Raw genomic sequence first — 20,184 nt, 5'->3', positions numbered from 1 at the left:
GCTACAGCTGTTTGTTAATAAAAATAACAATAATAATAATCTGCAACATTCACAAAACTGATTTTGATGAAAATGTCAACACGTCACTGTACTTAAATGACCCCAGTGTTTGAACACAGGAGATGCTGCTGTTGAATAAAAACGAGAGTAAACCTCACAGTCGGTACATCTGATAAAACTTTAAAGCCACTTACAACATCTCAACTCCTTCCTAACCATAGACTGTATAAAGACTGTAATGGAAGCACTGTATAATAAAAGTATCATAAAAATAAAATAAAAGTTCTTATTATAGATTCAGGCAAATCAAAGTCACAACTTTACATTCCCCACCTAATTTATGATTGTTAACATCAAAAGAATTAATTACGATATCCCAGAAATATCAATAAGAAGAATGAAAAAAAAAGAATTTGTTTCGGCGCTACTTTCAGGCTGTAGTTCTCATCCTTTCCGGGTGGAGGCGCTGCTCCGTTCACAGTCTTTCCGTTAGCGTTAGCTCGTTAGCTTGTGTGTTCGCCGCACACTTGTAAACAGCCTTTTTTTTAACACCCAATTCTTCTATTGTACTTGTTTTAAACCTCTCATCTGTCGCATGGAGCTGCGGCTCATCTGTTTGTGCTTTAATCCGACACAATAGATCCAGGTACATTTACATCTACGTTTATTTACGGTTTGTTTGCAGTTTATTTAGCATTTAGCATTAGCCGGAGAAGCCGGATGAACGTTGCAGGATCCGCATCAATATCATATGCATGGTTTGACACAGTATTTTGGTTAAAGGGAGAGTTCTCCAAATGTGCACTATATTAAGGTTTTTCAGTAGGACCTGGTCTGTGTGTGATGCTTTTAACACGGTTTCTAAATCTGTACGTGGAAAAGGCCCGGAATACATCAGACAAAGCATCCCTGTGATCCCACTGCTCTGTGTCCCCACAGCTGTGTTTCCTGAGACTAAACCCATGGCCTCGACCCCTCACCCTGGCCCTAACCTTTAAGAGGGGGTATTACACGTCTATGGGGTATACCTTAATTGTTAACACTTAACATATTTAGATCACCATGTTACCTGATTTAAAATGCTGTATTTGTCGAAAACAATGTATTCAAATTTTAAATGTTTAATTAGTTTCGGTTTAGTTTTGTCTGTTTCCAGTTGTGACCTCATATGTTGAGAAGGTATGATGCAAAATCAATTTTTGGAGCTCTTTACCATGTTATGGTAATACAATAATGTTGTTCCCTCATCAAAAACATGCCTGAAGAGGTTTTCAAAAGTTTGAGCTTCAGTCTCTGCGTGCTCACATTTGACCAGTTTTATGCACAGAACGGCCGTCTGCTGAACAACTAATTATAAAATATTCAATATTCATATAAAAGTTTCTTATAACAAACAAAATAGATTTGTGTAAATTGACCCATGTGTAGCTGATCATTGCTCATTTGAACAGGCTCAGTTTAATAAATTGTAGACCAAAATACATTGGAAAAAGCAGCACACTTTAGGCTCACTGCTTCATCCAATAGTTTGTGATGTGGATCAAGAGATTGAGCATAAATGTGCAGAACCAGGAGCAAAGTGGCATTTCCACGAGGCCCTGGTGGATGAATACCGTGAGCTGTGCTGCAAATACAATGAAATGTAAAACTTTTGAATCTTAAGACTTTTTGCGAGGACCAAAGAAAGTGATCTTGTAAGGGACTGGAGAGCTAAGCGTAATAGCGCCCCCTCTGGTCAGCGCTATGCCTTTGAGCCTCAGTGAGTTAAGCCTCAGGGAGTTAAACCTCCGTCTGAATGCTTGTGGTTCTTAGTGAATACATGTGATGGAGAGGGTTGATTGCAGCGTATAACCATTGTCCACAAACTCGACCTATAGCACTGATCAATAATATGTGCAGAAAGAGAGACAGGTCTGTTGTAAGTCTTAACTTGGACTCTGAACCTGCCCCGGACCAGGTTAGCTCTGTCACTCTGTTGCTATAGTGATCTAACCGTGCTGAAAACTCAGCCACCTTTGTGATACAGGAAATCTTGGGTTTTGACTAACCCAGTTTAGCCACCTGTCTCACTTCGTAGTATACCCCTCTGATGTGATGTGCAGCAGATTCATTATCGGGACGCACTCCGATTGTGTTATGATAGCACTCTGAAGGAGAAGTGACTTAGCGCAGGGAGCAAAGACGAAAGTGAAACTTAAAAAACATATCAATACAACCTAGCTCAGCTAGGGACAAGGGAAGTAACAAACCAGATGGTAAATTGTATAACTAAAGTTATAATTTATTTAAAATGAATGTTAATGTAAAAACTAACAAAAAGAGGCTCTTAACATAGTACTTTCAATGTATAAATTAATAGAAGCTAACAAAACAAAAGCACACAAATTACAATTACACAAAACAAATCAGTCTCAAAACTAGTTGACAAGTGTCTCAATTTACCAAGTTAAAGTTACAGCAATCACACAGTGACACAGAACCCAGCAGCAGGGAGTGGCAGGGGGCAGGTCCTTTTAAGGAATGGCAGCTGCAGGTGAAGGCCCAGGAGGCCAAGCTCTCCGATATTGCACCAATCAGCACGTAGGACTTAGCAGCCAATAGGGGGGCCAGTTTGACAGCAATGCACCAATCTCAGAAGAGTTCTGTTGGTTGACGTTTGCACATAAAAACAAGGATCAGCTGCAGGGACTTGACATATATGGTTGTAGTAGGAGCCTGAGGCCTGGGGCCTTATCAGTAGCATTTTAAACACAATAAAGGAAACACAAGGAAACCTGGTGATCTAAATATATTAGTTAATACCCATAAAATACCCCTCTTTAATGGCTCCATATGAAATGACATTTTAAGTGCAAATGTGCTTTAAATCTGTACAATTCAGCATGGCTGCTGTACTGGTATACACAAGCCTAGAGTGCCCTTGTGCAGTTGTCAGTGTGACAATAACAAAAATGTGAAATTATATATTTTAATAATTTCACATATAAGTTGCATCTGAGCATAAGTGGCACCTCCAGCCAAACTATGAAAAAAAGTGCGACTTATTGTCCAAAAAACATGGTACTTAGCATATTTATACAACTCCTAATGGGTGTTTTCACACCTATTGACATCCTGGCTAGCTATTGTTTTTTTTGTTTCCTTTGTTTGCTTTGCATCTGAGGATGGAGTTGTAGGTGGGGGATAGATCATGTCTAAGGCCCCTAGTTCAAGGAAGGATAACATAACAAAAATTGCTTCTTTAACTTCCTTCTCAAACCAATTATTTTCTCTGGCTAAGATCTGTACCTCGCTATCTTCAAAGGAGTGGTTAGTGTCTTTGAGATGGAGATGTACAGTGGACTGGGGTCCAGAGGAGCTCTCGCGACTGTGTTGGTACATTCTCTTATGAAGTGGCTGTTTAGTTTCTCCAATGTAATGCTCACTGCACTCTTCACTACAGTGAATGGAGTTGACCACATTGTTTTGGCTCGGGGTTTTGGGTGAACCAGTTTTCTTTCAATAGAGTACCCATGTTTTCTTTCAGATTGAGCCAGCGTTCCTTTCTTACACGGCCTTACAACAGCAGTCATGTCTCACCGATTCAGAGCACCCCCTGTTGACACAGACCACCGCCCATTTGCCCGTGCCATGGCCCCGGGTGTAGAGCGAGGAAGAAGGATGTTCAGAGCGCCCCCTCCTGGAGCCCGCCCATCTTGGGCAGTAAGGTGAGAGCACCATCATTAGAGAACACCATGGCCCTACACTGTTAACGTAAGTGGCGACACACCATCAGTGTGTAGTGCTACACATATCAATCAGTCAGTTATTGCCCACATAATACACTAAAGTGGACTCTTACTAATGCAATATAGATTTATGCACAAACTCAAAGGAACGTGAAGACATACCAAACCTGCAGAAACACTGGACTAAACAGGGCTTTGGCATCTCTTTGGTCTAATTGACTTTGACTTTTAAAAATGCCGCTTTGTTAAAATGACCAATAGACTTTGTTCTGCTTTCCCTCTCACAGGCCCCCCTCACAGAGACCTTTTCCACACAGGCCCCCTCCCCAAAGAGCTCCCCTCCACAGGCCTCTTTCTGAGCAGGATTGGCCACCCCATCCCCCTCCTGAATCTGATTGGCCACCACGTCCCCACGAGCCCTCTGATTGGTCTGTGAGCCGCCCGGCTGCCTCTCATTTGTCAGCAACAGCAGAAGGTGCTCTAGGTGTGTTGAGCAGCTGTGGTCTGGATGCTGAAGACCTGTCTGCTTTGGCAGAACTTCCAGAGGACTTACTCACACTCAAGTCTCTGCCCCTCCTCCTTAAACAAATCAAGGGCTTGAAGAAGGACCCGGGTCTGCCTGGATACTTGCCCCCAGGTAAGGTCCTCACTTCACGCACATAAGGAGCACATAGGATCAGTGGATTAGTTAAACAAATATGTAATTTATAAATTAAATTAGACTTTAGATTATTTCCCAAAGTAAACTATTATCATTGTGCTGCACAATAGTTGGTAGAGGGTTGTGTCCACAACAATGTCCCAAAATAATCAAACTGACTTGAATCTCTGTTTCAAATTCAACCCAGTGATGATTGGTTCAAAGTCCTGCTTTGCTCTAGACCTGGCTTAGCACTGATAGACCTGAGATCCTTTTGTGTTGCTTAGTCACTGGTTAGACCACAGAGCGACTAATCAGGTTTAAAATCCCCCCCAGCTTGTCCCCCAGCTGAGGAAGACTGGCCATTTTGGCATAGACAAGTCTAGAAATCAACCAATATGTTTTTGTTTTTTTTCATAGCTGATGATGATATCGATTGTTTTGAATCTGGAGAAAACAATAGCTGATAAGCTTTACCAATATTTTGGAGCGGATTGTGGTCATTTCTCCCAAATGATCTCATTTGAATTCAGTACAAACTCATTCAAGACCTTATTTTACTACAAACTGGACTGTACCTGCAGTGCCCTTTTTGGACTCAATATTCAAATAACGCTTTTTGTATATGTTCTTTATGCGTATGTAGGCAGCAGAATGGACCAAACAGCCTCTGCTGGAGAATGAAGGCCGATAGTCAACCCTCTAAAATAACAAATATTGGCTCGATGTTTGTTTCTAGACAAGTCCCATTGGAAATGAATGACGCTCCTGTTTGTTGAGCCCATTACAGTGATTTTAACATTGTTGCTAGGTTTATTGTTTCTTTAAACCACATGTGTCAAACTCAAGGCCCGCGGGCCAAATGTGGCCCTCCACATCATTTTATGTGGCCCTCGACATGGTAAATTAGAAGGTATGATGGTCTTGAAATGTCATACGCACTTACACAGCCATATTTTTACATCTAGGAAAATGCATATACAATATTTGTAACCTGAATAAGTAATAAATACAGAAATATTTAATTAACAAGTTTAAAAAGTAGTTAGATTTATTTTACATCTGGCCCTTTGAGAGTAGCCATTTTACTGATATGGCCCTCACTGTAAATGTGTTTGACGTCCCTGCTTTAAATTGTCAAATAAAATGTTTTTTTTTTTCACAAAGGAAAACTTTAGTCTATTCCTGTTGGAGTGGGCAAACCCATCCACAAGTCACTCCACATAGAAAAAAAATAGTTTTGATGATCTTGGAGTGGTCTTTACGTGTAAACGACATGGCTTACACTACTCCACAGGCCAGATCTGATTGGATGAAATTTCAGAATGAATGTTGTATGGGATCATGCCACTGGAAACTGCTCATTCGCCAGAAAAGCGTAATGCATTTTATCACATTTTCACAGCAATGTTGGACTTTACAGGTGAGATTTAACCATGGTCCACCCCACAAATTGAATAATGTGGAAACAAAACCAAAACCGAGAACATGCTTGGAATTGTATTGTCCCATCAGAATACACCTGGATTAAGGCCCAAGTTCCTCTGCCCTGTACATGTAGTATACAGGCAGGACACAACAATCCACTGTGAATATTTGTCAGCGCCTCAGAGCTGAGATCAGTCCTCAAGTTTGTCACATGGAGAAGGAAACCCTTTGACAGCCCTCGGAGCACAGAAGCTGGAACACTGCAGATCTGCATTTGTCTGTTCTGCTGGGATCAGAGCTGGAGGATTCATGTCAAAGACAGTGGGTTTTGGACAGTATCATTCATTTTTGGCAAGTATTGAAATGTGAACTATTTAAAAAATAAATAAATTAATTAATAAAACTGTGTCAACGGTAACATTTTCCAAAAACAGATTTTGGTCAGTTTAGCCAAGAAAATTAATATAACTTTTCTGGAAGGCCTGCAGGATTGTATTTTTGTACATATTTGGATTAAACCATTTTTAAGTCATTCAAGACAAAGGTGAGAGGTGATGAAGCTAAAATAATCCATTGGACATTACTGTACAATGGTCAAAATATTTATAAACTTAAAACTAAACTTCAACCTGTCCAGGATTTGGATTTACTAATTAAGTTCAGGTCAAGTCTGGTAAGTCCGCTACGCTTCTGAACACGGCATTCTACTTTCTGTTCATTTGTTTCTCTCTAAGGCCGTACCCCCATACCACAGTATGACCAATCAGAGGCTCTATACGCAGGACCTGCTCCTAGGCAAGATATGGAGCAATCACTGAGCATGTATCGGGACCCAGGCCCGTCAAAGGCGGATTTTCCCCCCACTGCTCCTGGTGGATCCTCCTTTGTGGTGGAATATGGACACTGCACAGCATCACAGGACACACGCAAGTCTCCGGACCGCCCGCCGTGTTCCTCCTCAGGCTTTACGACTCATGGCTCAAAGGAATTCAGACGATCCGTTGAGCGAACACCCTTACTGGGAGCTATTGCACTGTCCTCTATACCATCGGAAACTGAGGCCAGGGACTTCCATGGGATGAAGCCTCCAGCATTCCCCTACTCCTGCTCTCTCTGCGATGTCACCGTACTGTCTGACTTTGTAAGTACCATACGACTGAATCACACCTCGCACCGTTAGATTCATATTGGGCAGATCGAAAGAAAATAATACAAAATAGAGTTCAATATTTAGATGTTGAACAGGAAATGTTGACAAGACAGAGATTCAGAAAGCTGAAACTGACTGAGTTTGGGAGTGCTGTGATCCACATGAAGAGTCTTGGTCTAGTGCTTTGTAGACACTGATGACTTTATAATAATTTTGGCAACCACACATGGCAACCTTTGGGGAAACTCTTCCTTATATGGCTTCCATTAAGGTTTGTGCTTTTATTGTTTCACACAAGTCCCGCCTCAGACACAGTATTAAAAGCACTATGATGGTTGGATTCAAGCATATTAGTGTTTTTCATGGCCCAGAATGTTAAAGATTTTTTTCTATTGTGTTACAACCTATTGACCTATTTACCACGTTCTTTTAACACTGCCGTGTACCCATATCTGGGGCAGACCGTACAGCACCCTCTTCTTGTGGATTTAGACTTACACTTGGATAAACTTTACTGACCCACAAGGGAAATTACTTGAACATAGTAGCTCACACATAATTTTATTTATTTATTTTTTGGTTATTTGTCGTATTTATTATGACAAACAACAAAAATATAAATGGTACTAAAATGAGTAAAAATGGCAAAATATTTTTTATCAAATAAAGTACAACTACACAGATTTGTTTATGTACAAGTAGAATAAAAAATATAGTACATTATAAAATGCATCTAGGCTATATAAAGATGAGGTGTTCAAAGGGCCTCATGTATCTACCTACAGTCAGGTGGTCGCCTGGACATGCAAAAAAAAACAAAACTGCTTTTTCTTTGTATTGGATATTTATTCAGACTAATATTCCAGGAGAAATTGTTTAGTTAAATTTCTATTTAACTACATTTTGTTTAGTTAACATTCTTTGAATGTAAAGTTTAATTTGATTTTTTGGCCCTCTTGTCTTAGGTTTGGACTCAGCATGTCACTTCAAGCCTACATGCAGATAGTCAACTAGCTTTACTGCAGAGGTTAGTTTTAACCCAATATTAATATAATTTTTGTCATTGTTTGCATTATACATGTTCGTATCTCCTTTACAGGTTCCCAAGTTGGGACTGTCGTATGTCTTCTGTTTGCAAGAGGTAAGATTTTTACTATTTTATCCTAATATGTAAAAATTTAATTTAAAGTTATTATTTTTTTTTTTTTTTTACAGTGATGACAAGCAGCCAAAGGAACCGGCAAAGAAACCAGCAAAAAAGACCAGTAAGAAGCTCTAATCTAATAATTACTGGGAGTAATAGTTGTTGCAGTAAACTAACAGGTCTCAGCTACTATTTGTATTGTCAATGGCCATCTGGACTTAAAAACTGTGCAGAGGTTCTACCTGTGGTACAACAATCCTGGAAAAATTCAATACAATGGATTTTGTGAGCTCAGGGGAACTTACTACACAAGATTCACCAAACAAGCATGAATTAATGTGACATGTTTTGGTGGAACAGTACCTTCTCTCTCTTCTCTCTCTCTCTAGTCCCCACTGTGGGACTAATAAAGGCATATCTTATCTTATCTTATCTTATTTTAGCTGTATTTGGAGTTATTTGTGCATGTTTGAGCAATCTTTAATCGCTTATTTTCAAGATGGCATTTTGTCAATCAACTCTCGCCACTGGTACACGCCCACTGTATCATAGATTATAACTATATAGCAGACATCCTATGAAATGTCTAATCTGTCTTATCACATTAAGCTAAATACAACTCTAGGTATGTTGTTGATGAAAGAACAAAGTCTATTCTACCATCTGTTCTTACAGTAAGAGGACTTTTACATCATGTCCTTCTTTGCCACAGTGTTTAAAGAATACTTTATTTTTATTTTTTTCTAGAGAAAGAAACTACCACGACAAATACAAAAAAGGTAAACTTCCTCCTCAGTTCTTTCTATAGTTACCTCAAAATGACCATTTGAGTTCCTGTAAGTTATGCCACTCATAATACAGCACCCACAAAACTTATCTGTATGTCTTATTCACATTTTACACGTTTTTCTCTGATTGTTGCAGTCGGCAAAAGTGGTGTGTGTGAAATTCCCTCCACAATCAGTAGACGAGTCCTACATCCGAAAACTCATTGCAATGTTTGGAAATATAGTGCACGTCGCCATGTTCCCTTCACTGGTGAGTGGATAAGTGAAATGTACCAGGGCTGATACAGGCTAAACCAGGGCTCAGAAAAACATTTTATCTCCAGTTCGAAGAGAACTAAAACTGCCTGTGTGGCCACAAAGGGACAGATACCTCTTAAGAACCTCTGACGTCAATCTTTACTTAAAATGTAACCGAAATGGTGTAAGAGTGTAACTGAGAGAAACTTGGGAGGCCTGCCTTGAACATAGCGTATTTATCACTATAATAATTAATTTACAGTTGTCTGGTGCAGGTGACAAACTGGGAAAAAATGGAAGAATGCATATATATGACTTTTAATGCATTCTTATTAAAGTAAATTAAAACTAAACAAAATGTCTTTGTAATCCCTCAGTCGTCCAGGTCTGATCCATAGTAAAAGTCAAAGTTAAATCTGTTAACTGGACAAAAAGTTGCAGGAGTGAAGACATTTGGCTGTTCTTCTTCAGTTCTGGTCAGTTTGCTGGTGGACACTGCCTTATATCTATCTCAAGGGTGGAGCTAACTACACTGAAACTGTAAACAGCTATTGTTTTAGCCCATTAAGGCTGAATGTAGGCCAGTTCAGGCTGAAATTGTAAACAATAGCTGTTTACAGTTTCAGTTTAGTTAGCTCCTCCCTGCAGATAGATATAAGGCAGTGTCCACCAGCAGCAACTGACCAGAACTGAAGAAGTGGCTTGGATGAACAGCCAAATGTCTTCGCCTACAACTTTTTTGTCCAGTTCACAGATTTAGCTTTGGCTTTAACTAAACATAATGTTATATGACAGGGTTTTGTTGAGCTGGAAACACCAGAACAAGCCCATCTTATCATCGACTACTACACCAAGACTCCACACAAAGTGAAAGATCAAGAGGTTGAGTTTACCATTTCCACCACATTCAACTTCCTACAGGTGAGAACTTCAGCTGAGGGTCTGGGGGGTCTTAATGGTAGAGTCACCTTACCTTCGGTGCATTTCTCTGGTAAAACTCCAACATTGATTTGTTTTATTTGGGTCTCTTGAGAAGTACTGCCGTTTTTCATGGCACCCTAAGGTGATGGCATTATGATAATCCAACCCAAATGTATTTTCTTTTGCTCCAGAGTTCTTTCGTGCTGAAATTCCACCCTGTTCCCTTTGGTAAAGATGGTCAGTCGGATCTCGTGACAATCATTAAACGCTTTGGAACTCCTCGCTACACCATGTTCCTCTCAAAGAGGGTAACGCTTTTATTTTTTTTCTAACTTTTACAAATATTTGGCTTTCACTTCAAGACAGATACAGCATAGAGATAAATGTTGCTGGAAAATGAATTTGAGTGAAATGTTCTACTATAGCAGTGTAAATATTTAGTAATATACCCTCATGTTTGGTTTTCAGAATAGTGGACCTAAAGGAGAAAAAGCATAGATTTGTCTTGTTGTTTTTAGATGGAGGCCTATGTGGAGATGCAGAATGCAGCTGACGCTCACAAAATGGTGGAGTTTTATTCCGACACTCCTCTGAAAATGAATGGAGTAGACATCAAAGTGTCCTTCTCCCAGGAATACAGGAATCTGGAGTGAGTTCATCTTTTTCTTTTAGCTGTTAGCTGCCAGCCATCTTCAGAACTAGGCATGTCACAATAACACATTTTGAAGTAAGATATATTGATGATGTAAATATAGACAATAAAAGATAATATTGGAACAAATTTATACCACGCAGCCTTTAACAGCTTAAATCTTATATTGCCAAAAAATAATCAGAAATGTCCCATTAGTGCAAAGAAAATGTACACACTATAAATACTGACCCCCCCCAAAATTCCAGCTTCATATATTGAACATATGTTGATATCCCCCCTTACCTGGCCCCTCCCCTCAGTGGGCCTTTGTTCAGACTTACCTGTGCTCTCTGGTCCTCTTCTGTTAGACAAAAGCTGGCACACTATCAGACTGTAGTACCGTAGATAGTATCTAGTGGTGATATATGAGAATACAACGGGGTGGGTCGACAGTCAGAGCTTTAATGGCACTAACATTATGATAATCAAGTATAAGTGAAATTATAGTCTGAACACATAATTGAAAATTGAATCGAAAATTGGATTTTTAGAGAAAAACCTGCAATTTTATGTTCAGACAAAATCGCCCAGCCTTAGGAGCATAATTAAATGGCAGGGATCCAGGACTGATAACAAACCAGGGCTTAACTCAGACTCTGTAACATGTAACCCCACTGTTGTGTTCTAAGGCGCTGTGTTACAGCCAGACCTTATGACAACAACCAGCTGGAAAAATCTGAGGACAAAGAGCCTAACTCAAGCAAGAAAGAGGATGAGAGCCGTGCAAGCATCAGTCCTGCTAGAGAACGCCGCCACGGCCGAGGGAAAAGTCGAAGCAAATCTCAAGCAAGAAGTGTCAGATCTGTGTCTTCTGACCGACACAGGAGAGAGAGGAGCAGTGCATCCAGAGACCGCTCCAAACCCGACTCCAAACCCGACTCCAAACCCGACTCCAAACCCGACTCCAAACCCGACTCCAAACCCGACTCCAAACCCGACTCCAAACCCAGCCCAGGTGATACTGCTATGCCTTCATTATCATATGACATACAAGTCACTTATATGGAGCCAATCCTGGGGGAGTATTAGCATTTGGTTTGGGGGAATAGATTTTGGTACAGTTTAAAACTGTACCAGGTTAAAACAACCAAACAATGTGATTGGACAACAGAGAACACAGACTCAGGCAAAAAGAAAATGGCAAAAAGCAGACAAAATAATGATTTCTCACCAAACCCTGACTTGATCTTGTGATAAATCACCGTATTTCCAGTGATGTGATTTATATGTTGTGGCGAAATGTTACCAAAACAAAGCTAGCACATTAGCAACAGCTGCTACCTGTTTATCCATGCATGTCACTCACATAAAGATCATCAAGTATTATATTTCCAGTGCATAATGCATTTAACATGAGCCAAACCTACAGTATTACATAAAGAGGGTTAAAATACAGTGAAATTAAATAAATTCAGGAAAAACAACGATAAACAAAAGGTAGTTTTGTTTCCTTTTAGCTTTAGCCTCTTAATGCCACATACTGTATTTTCCGGGCTGTACATCGCTCCGGAGTATAAGTTGCACCAGCGAAAAAATGCGGAATAATGAAGAAAAAAACATATATAAGTCGCACTGGAATATAAGTCCAATTTTTTAGGGAAAATTATTTGACAAAATCCGAGACCAGAACAGGCATTTCATCTTTAAAGGTTAGTTATAATAATAAAATAGTGAACAATAGGCTGAATAGCAGTACAGCACACAGTAACGTAACACATAGACAACAAACTGAATACGTGTCTGGTATGTTAACGTAATATATTAATAATGGCTTACACTTGTAATGCGCTTTTTCAAAGCCTCTCAAAGTGCTACACTATAGTCATTATTCATTCATTTCCACACTTGGTGATGGTAAGCTACTACTGTAGCCACAGCTGCCCTGGGGCAGACTGACGGAACAATTAATTAAGAATTAATCAGATAAGCTATGCTAACGTAACATGCTGGCTTGTCCACAAACACGAGAGACACAAGAGTTCTTTTCACTGATGTTTACTGTGGTCTTTACTTCTTCATCACAATTTCACATTTAGCAAACACTTAAAATATATAAGCTATAAAAATAAGCTCTGGCTCATATTACATACACACACAAAACTGCATATGAACTCATGGAAAATATACACACCACTTTGGCCTGCTAGTAAACAAACCGGTGAACCAGTTTCATATTTTACTCCTCAATATTTTACTCAAATGTTGCTTAAATAGTGCTGTCGGGTAAGACTTAGCATTAGCGTAAAAGGCTGTACCGGAAGACAGAAAGTAGTTTTCACAGCATTAAATTAGACTTTTACAATATTGTTCCAAATGAAAATGATCACCTTTTTAAATGAAGGGAAAATTAAATATGAAATGTATTAAAGAAAATGATTAAAGTCAAAGTAAATTTTCCTACAGGTATTACAAATACACCAGTACCATCTAGTGGTCAAATAAGTGAACTGTAACATGTATAATCAACCGTTATATAACACATATTGATTCAACTACATGAAGCTAAGACATCAAACTGAATAAGTGTCTGGTATGTTAATGTAAGATATTAACAGTTAACCAGATAACTAAAACATATAAACAAGTTAAGTTGACTTTTGATTTCACTCCAAATCACTAAATCCATTGAATTCTTCATCCTCGGGGTCGCTTTTGAACAACTTCGCCTGCTCCAGTAGATGAAGCGCCGCTTCTGCGTGGCTGTGTGACTGGTAAACAAGCCTAGAGCGCCCTCGCAGTTGTCAGTGTGACAATAATGAAGATGAGAAATGATATATTTTAATAATTTCACATATAAGTCGCACCCTCGGCCAAACTATGAAAAAAAGTGCAACTTATAGTCCGTCAAATACGGTACTTGGTCCAACTGATAACATCAACAATTCACAAAAAGCTAAGTAACCTTTCTTGTGGAGAACCATCACCTGCTGTCTGAAAAGCTTTTATTTCTTTGCCTGGAATATTCCCCCAGTATGGCATTACATGTATCTGTCTTGCATTTATTTGTAGTTATCTTGTGTCTTTCTGACTGCTGCACATGCCTGTCACAGATATGAATGCATTTTTTGTTTGTATGTTTCAGAGGCAGAAACTAAGCAGGGGGAGGATCGACACAAGTAAGTTTACCAGTACTTGAAAGACTAACCTGAACCAGAAGACTTTGTCTCTTCTCTCAAAATTATTAATAAATTATTATTATTAAACTGGCCAATTCCAGGGTTAACTTGGACAGTTTAGCTTCATAGTACTGCTTCTTCAGAGGCAAAACTAATTTCAGGCTTAGTCTATCCAGGTAATTTACACTAATCTAGGAGTAGGATAAAACAGCAACAGGGACAGCCTGCATAATAGTGCAGATTTAGTCAAAAATCCTAATGTAATCTTTTTGTGATGTCCACAGCCAATCAGGAGAGGACAGTGACATCGAGGGCATGCCGGTGGTTGGAGAGCAGACAGACGATGAGGTGAGTTCTGAGGAGTGGTTTTAGTACTGGTAGTTAGTAGTAGTATTATGAGGGAGGTGTGGCCACAGTATGAGTATGTTTATGGTGAATTCTGATTATCATTGTTGACATTTGTGTAGAACACAGACTGCCCTCCTGATCTGAGATACTGCATCACTTTGGATGAAGTCAGTGATTCGGAAGAAGCTGGTAAGAAAACCATGTGTTTAAATCTGTAATGAGCCCTTCAAAAACAGGAATTTTAACATGCTCTTACAATAATGTGTTCAGTGAAGACTCCACCATTGCAACACTTTACAGTTGCTCTAATAACCTGTTTTAAGAGGGTAATCTAGTCTGTGTGCAATGTTTATGGAGGCCTTTTTTATACTGGGTGTCCACTGCTTGATTTGGGCTGTAGTCACGATCTAAGATCACTGATGCTGATCTTGAGTTATGGCTCAAAAGTGAATAATGAACATAAAACAACTTTATGACCATAAAGGAGCTGGGATTTTGGAATCTGAAAACAATAATGCATAAATGTGCCAGTCCACATTACACTCACCATTTCTCAGTCTGCTTTTCCCCAGTAGTTCAGTCTTATTATAGATCCAGCCAGTGATCTACATTAAAATGTGTGTTGCAGAGGCTGAACCCAACGTGGAAGAAGAGGATGAAGATGTAAGTTTGTCTAACCTCTTTCACCTGGGTTTGGTATTCTGTTCTAACACTGTTTGGGCGAAGTGTACTAACACAGTTTTCTCTTTAGTCTCCTCGAGTGGTCTACATTGGAAACCTTCCTATGTGCAAGTTCTCTGACCCACAATTCATAAAGATGGTCAAGCAGGTCTACAGACCCGTGCGATATTTCATCAACAGACAGCAGAGAATGGTAAGCTTTCACCATCTTCTCTGAGGTACTGAAAAGGTTAGGTCTATTTTAGGTGTTTGCAAACAGTGCTAATGCTAATGGACCACAATTCCTCCACCTATTAAAGTCAGTAAACACAAAGCTTTTTATTGTATTCATTAAAACACAGAATATGATTTGAACAAAAGTAGCAGTAGTGCTCTGTGTAGGATCAGTGCAGGCCTTGGCTCTCTTCAGACAGCTGATGTTTATATGTCTAAAAGCCACCTGTGGTTTTGGATCACATTAAAGCTGCTTCTTTATGGTGTGTTTCAGGGTCTGGTGGAATTCAAGAGTCAAGATGAATCTCGGGGCTTTGTGGCCCAAATGCAAAACTACAGTTTTGGGGGATCTTGTCTTGATGTCTTTATATCCAACAAATATAACAGGCTTCCCTGGGGGTAAGACTAAACCAAACCAGGGACCAACACCACACTAGGGCCTTATCAAAGAACAGAGTGGGACTGGACCAGAACCAGAAACCTGCCCTTTAACACGATGTTTCTTTTCTCTCAGGAGAGGAGTGGAGTATGACGAGTCTGGACGAATTGTGAGACATTTCCGAGTTGGCAACTCTCCCAAACGTGAGGGTAGTCAATACCTCTACCAGCATTCACAACTGGAATGCAACTGGGGCTGTCACAAGTATCCCCAAATTGAAATCACTGACTCTCGCCAGCGGTCCAGGGACAGGTCCAGGGACAGGTCCAGAGGCAGGTCCAGGGGCAGGTCCAGAGGCAAGTCCAGGGGCAAGTCCAGAGGCAAGTCCAGAGGCAAGTCCAGGGGCAAGTCCAGGGGAAGGTCCAGAGACAGATCTAGAGACAAATCCAGGGGTAAGTCTAGAGATAGGTCAAAGGGCCAGTCTAGGTCCAAATCTGCAGAAAAATCCAGAGAAACTGACAAAATGGACACCCCTGAGAAATCAAAGAGCCCATCGCCTCAAGAGAAGCCTTTGGCAGGAGTGGACGAGAGCCAGGCAATGAAGGAGGGGCCAGCCACAGCCGATAATGAGGAACAGGGCTGGGTTGTTCATGAAGACATGGACAAGCAGGAGGATGAGGACAGTTTAATGGTCAAAATTGAGAGCGTAGTTTCATTAAAAGATCTTGGAGATCAAAAACAAGAGTCAGAAGATATGGCAGAGTCAAAGGATGCCTTGAAAAATGAGCAGGAAAGCGTAGTTTCACTAAAAGATCTTGGAGATCAAAAACAAGAGTCAGAAGATATGGCAGAGTCAAAGGATGCCTTGAAAAATGAGCAGGAAAGCGTAGTTTCATTAAAAGATCTTGGAGATCAAAAACAAGAGTCAGAAGATATGGCAGAGTCAAAGGATGCCTTGAAAAATGAGCAGGAACTCGAAGAGGAGTCATGTGACCGAGCTGAGGAAAGTGGAAACGAACAAGTCAAGGCTGTCAAGAGGAAGGGAGGCAGAGAGGCAGAGACAGGACCAGAGTGTGGGCAAGAGAAGAGACTCAAACAGGTGAGGCACAGGTACATCATATGCTCAGCTCAGAGAAGATTCAAAGCCAAACTAAAGCGCTCCTTCCTTCTTTCAGGACTTCACGAAAACAGAAGATGGCACTGCTGAGACGAGAAGACCCAGCAAGCCCGTAGGTCAGTAACAGTGGTAGGAGCTTTACTCAAACAATCTCTCAAGGTCACCGCAGTAGTGGTACTTTTGATGCCAGTTGAAATATTTTTGGAATTGATAATTTGTAGGGCTGTCAAAGATATCGATACCCAGAAACTAAAACTAGTATCAAATCTAGATACTTATTTGAGCAGGTATCAGTACTGCAAAAAAATAAATAAAATAAATCACAAACAGGACAAAATTGGGTTTTCCTGAATAGCTTTAAAATCAGATCTTGATCAGAACTAGTACAAGACCACATAGTAATATTAAATAAACTGCTATTTGTCTGTTGTGTAATACATTTTTAATCATAATTGATCAAAAAGGGTATTGAGTATACTCTTCACTGTCAAACTTGATTTTGAATTTTAGTATTGTGGTAACACTAATACTTCCTAGTACAAACAAAACCAACTACCATATTTTCCAGACTATACATTGCTCCAGAGTATAAGTTGCACAAGTGTGCAAAAAAAATGCATAAGAATGAAGAATGAAGAATATATATAAGTCGCACTGGACTATAAATCGGATTTTCTGGGGAAATTTATTTTACAAAATCTGAGACCAAGAACAGACATTTTACCTTTAAAGGCAAGTTATAATAATAATAACAAAATAGAGAACAGGCTGAATAGCAGCACAGCACTCTAACATAACACATAGACAATGAACTGAATGCATGTCTGGTATGTTAATGTAAGATATTAATGCTTAATCAGATACGCTACGCAAATTTAACATATGTCGGCTTGTCCACAAACACAAGAGACATGAGAGTTCTTTTCACTGATGTTTACTGTGGTCTTACTTCTTCATCACATTTCACACTGTAGAACTAGCAAACACATAAAATATAACATAAGGTCTGGCTCATATTACATATACACACAAAACTGCATATGAACGCATGGAAAATATAGATACCACTTTGGCCTCTAATAAACAAACTGGTGAACCAAAAACTTTATATTTTACTTTTCAGTTGTTTCTTAAATAGTGCTCGGTCAAGTAAGACTTGGCATTAAAAAAGGCTGAACTGGAAAACAGAAAGTAGTTTGCGTGACCTTAAACTAGACTTAAGATTAATTAAAATTTTATATTTTTAACTAAACTTTTAATATTTGCAATATTTTTCCAAATGAAAAATGATCACCTTTATGGTCTTATAAATAAGGGGGAAATTAAATATGAAGTCTATAAAAGAAAACGAGTCAAGTAAATTTTCTTACAGGTGTTACAGACACACCAGCGCCATCTATTGGTCAAACAAGTGAACTGTAACATGTATAATCAACCGTTACATAACACATGCGCACAGATGTACATGAAGCATAGACAGCAAACTGAATAAGTGTCTGGTATGTTAACATAAGATATTAATAGTTAATCAGATAACTAAAACATATAAACAAGTTAAGTTGACTTTTGATTTCACTCCAAATCACTAAATCCATTGAATTCTTCATCCTCTGTTTCGCTTCTGAACAACTCTGCCTGCTCCGGAAGTAGATGAAGCATTGCTACGGCATGGCTGTCATACTGGTACACAGGATTATAGTGCCCTCGCGCAGTTGTCAGTGTGACATACCTGGCCAAACTATGAAAAAAGTGCGACTTATAGTCCGGAAAATCCGGTAGTTAATTTTAAACAGTTTGCAGTGGGCCAAAGTTATTCTGAGCATCCTAATTATTCACTGCAATGTATCTATAAGCACTTTTCACAACTTTGAGAGGCCAGAGCAGAATTTAGCCATGATGGTAGAGCTAACAACAACCAGCATGCTTACACACACTTCCTGATTATTGGACAATACAATGCTTTATATTTAGATGCTGAGCTTTTGAGATGTCAAAAGCTGCTTATACACTACATCTGTCCAGGGGCATGACACATTCAAATCATGGGAAACTTCACTCCTACAACTGTTTGTCCAGTTGACAGATTTAACTTTGGCTTTTACTATGGTAAACAATTGTGTGCAGCCGGGCCTTTAATGTTTGTTGAAGCCAATCTGCTCTGTCGTAATGTGCTGCCAAATAGTCGCAATTCATTAACACCCATCTATGTTTGAACCAGAACAAGTGTTACACACTGTGGTACTTGTGAGCGTAGATGGAGTGGATATTGAAGATAGTGGTTTAGTTTGAGCAGGTGTATGACCTTGTGTTGTGTTTCAGGGACTGAGTTTCTCCTCTTGTATTGTGACCTGTGTCATGTAAAAATCTCTGATGACCAGGAGGCCCGAGTGTCCCACTGCAGCAGCCATGAGCACTACCTCAAATACCAGGTAACACCTTTACTGCTACTGCAAACTCTCCTCCAATCTTGGTCATACTGAAGGACTTACTTTTCGCTTAACATGAGCTGATATTGGGCCCTTTTCATGCATTTTATGCATAAACACTATTTTGCATGTAATTTCAGTAATAGAGCTCTCCCTGCACCTCCCTTATGAGAGTGCACAGTCAAGAAAGAAAACACGTTCGAGTCTTTTTTCATTGAAATAAGATTGTGTAATCACATAAATATTGGCAAATAAAAAAAGCACCAGGGTTTCCCAGAACTCTTTTCGGTCCGGGTCGGTCATATTGCAAAGTTGATTTTCATACACACAGATATCACAGGGAGACCATGGATGCTTCAAATACCCTGAAAATATTTGACCATCACAGCTTTACTCCAAGCATTTGTCCAGTTGACGGAACTGAACCTTTCTTTTGCTATCACAGGGATTTAAAGCAGTACTACATTTGACCTTAAATATCTTTAATAGTCTTAATACTGGTGATGACCTTTGGCTTGTGAATAATTTCTATAGTATTCTAGTAGTTTCTACAATCTGACCTTGTGATTGGGCTCTCCCAGACCCTTTTTATTCTCCTCTCGCATCTCCACCAGAATTAACTGTGCAGCAGTGTTTAATGTGTTGGATGGTCACATGGTAAATGGTCACATGTGGTGGTTTTCACCTTAAAGGCACAAAGAGCCTTTACATCAGTGTACGAAGAGGATCTAATTACCTCTCCAGAAATAGTACTAAGATCAGAGAACTCTCTCAAATACCATCTAAGACTGATACACTGCTATGCTACAATACCAGAATGCACCAAAGTGTTTCACCAAAATTATGTTTTTACAGGAGGTCACAGGAAAGGATCCCTGGAGCTGCTGAGACAAGACTGCATTACCCACAATCACACTGGGTCTTACCTCCCAGAGCCTTCTCACATCACACCTTTGTTCACTCTATTTCATTGTACGTAAACTAGTTGAGTTTAGCAGCTGAGCGACCCATTTGACTGTTTTCATTGTACTAAGTAGGTCAAATGCTCGTGCTGTGCTGAAACATGACAATAAAAAGCTGTAACTCCAACCATGCCTCTTGAAGTGAGTGGGAGGGAACATTTTACTATTGACCTACAGAATGAAACAAGAGATTTAGGAGCATTAAAAAACAG

General features: G+C 39.6%; 1 protein-coding gene across 3 annotated transcripts; it reads left to right on the top strand.

Annotated features, from left to right (window-relative positions):
• The first annotated feature begins 477 nt into the window (after window positions 1-477).
• On the top strand, window positions 478-20,097 carry LOC117370907 (matrin-3-like). 3 transcript variants are annotated; one of them, XM_055221679.1, is made up of 23 exons: window positions 478-646; window positions 3,527-3,707; window positions 4,016-4,365; window positions 6,531-6,937; window positions 7,912-7,973; window positions 8,046-8,087; window positions 8,162-8,211; window positions 8,838-8,869; window positions 9,015-9,128; window positions 9,911-10,036; window positions 10,228-10,344; window positions 10,555-10,685; window positions 11,360-11,685; window positions 13,813-13,846; window positions 14,131-14,194; window positions 14,314-14,383; window positions 14,823-14,857; window positions 14,946-15,068; window positions 15,363-15,487; window positions 15,603-16,566; window positions 16,643-16,700; window positions 18,904-19,013; window positions 19,866-20,097. In XM_055221679.1, the coding sequence occupies exons 2-23, from the start codon at window positions 3,571-3,573 to the stop codon at window positions 19,896-19,898; spliced, it is 3,510 nt and encodes a 1,169-aa protein (XP_055077654.1). In that variant the 5' UTR covers window positions 478-646; window positions 3,527-3,570; the 3' UTR covers window positions 19,899-20,097. The 3 variants fall into 3 exon arrangements, with proteins under 3 accessions (XP_055077654.1, XP_055077655.1, XP_055077656.1); XM_055221680.1 differs by having other exon boundaries at window positions 500-646; window positions 6,579-6,937; window positions 19,866-20,091; XM_055221681.1 differs by lacking the exons at window positions 478-646; window positions 3,527-3,707; window positions 6,531-6,937 and having other exon boundaries at window positions 4,290-4,365; window positions 19,866-20,091.
• Window positions 20,098-20,184: the final 87 nt, after the last annotated feature.

The sequence above is a fragment of the Periophthalmus magnuspinnatus genome, chromosome 5 (assembly GCF_009829125.3).
Source record: "Periophthalmus magnuspinnatus isolate fPerMag1 chromosome 5, fPerMag1.2.pri, whole genome shotgun sequence".
Taxonomy (NCBI): domain Eukaryota; kingdom Metazoa; phylum Chordata; class Actinopteri; order Gobiiformes; family Gobiidae; genus Periophthalmus; species Periophthalmus magnuspinnatus.
Note: the sequence above shows the minus strand (reverse complement) of the source record. Positions and strands in the feature narration are given on the sequence as shown.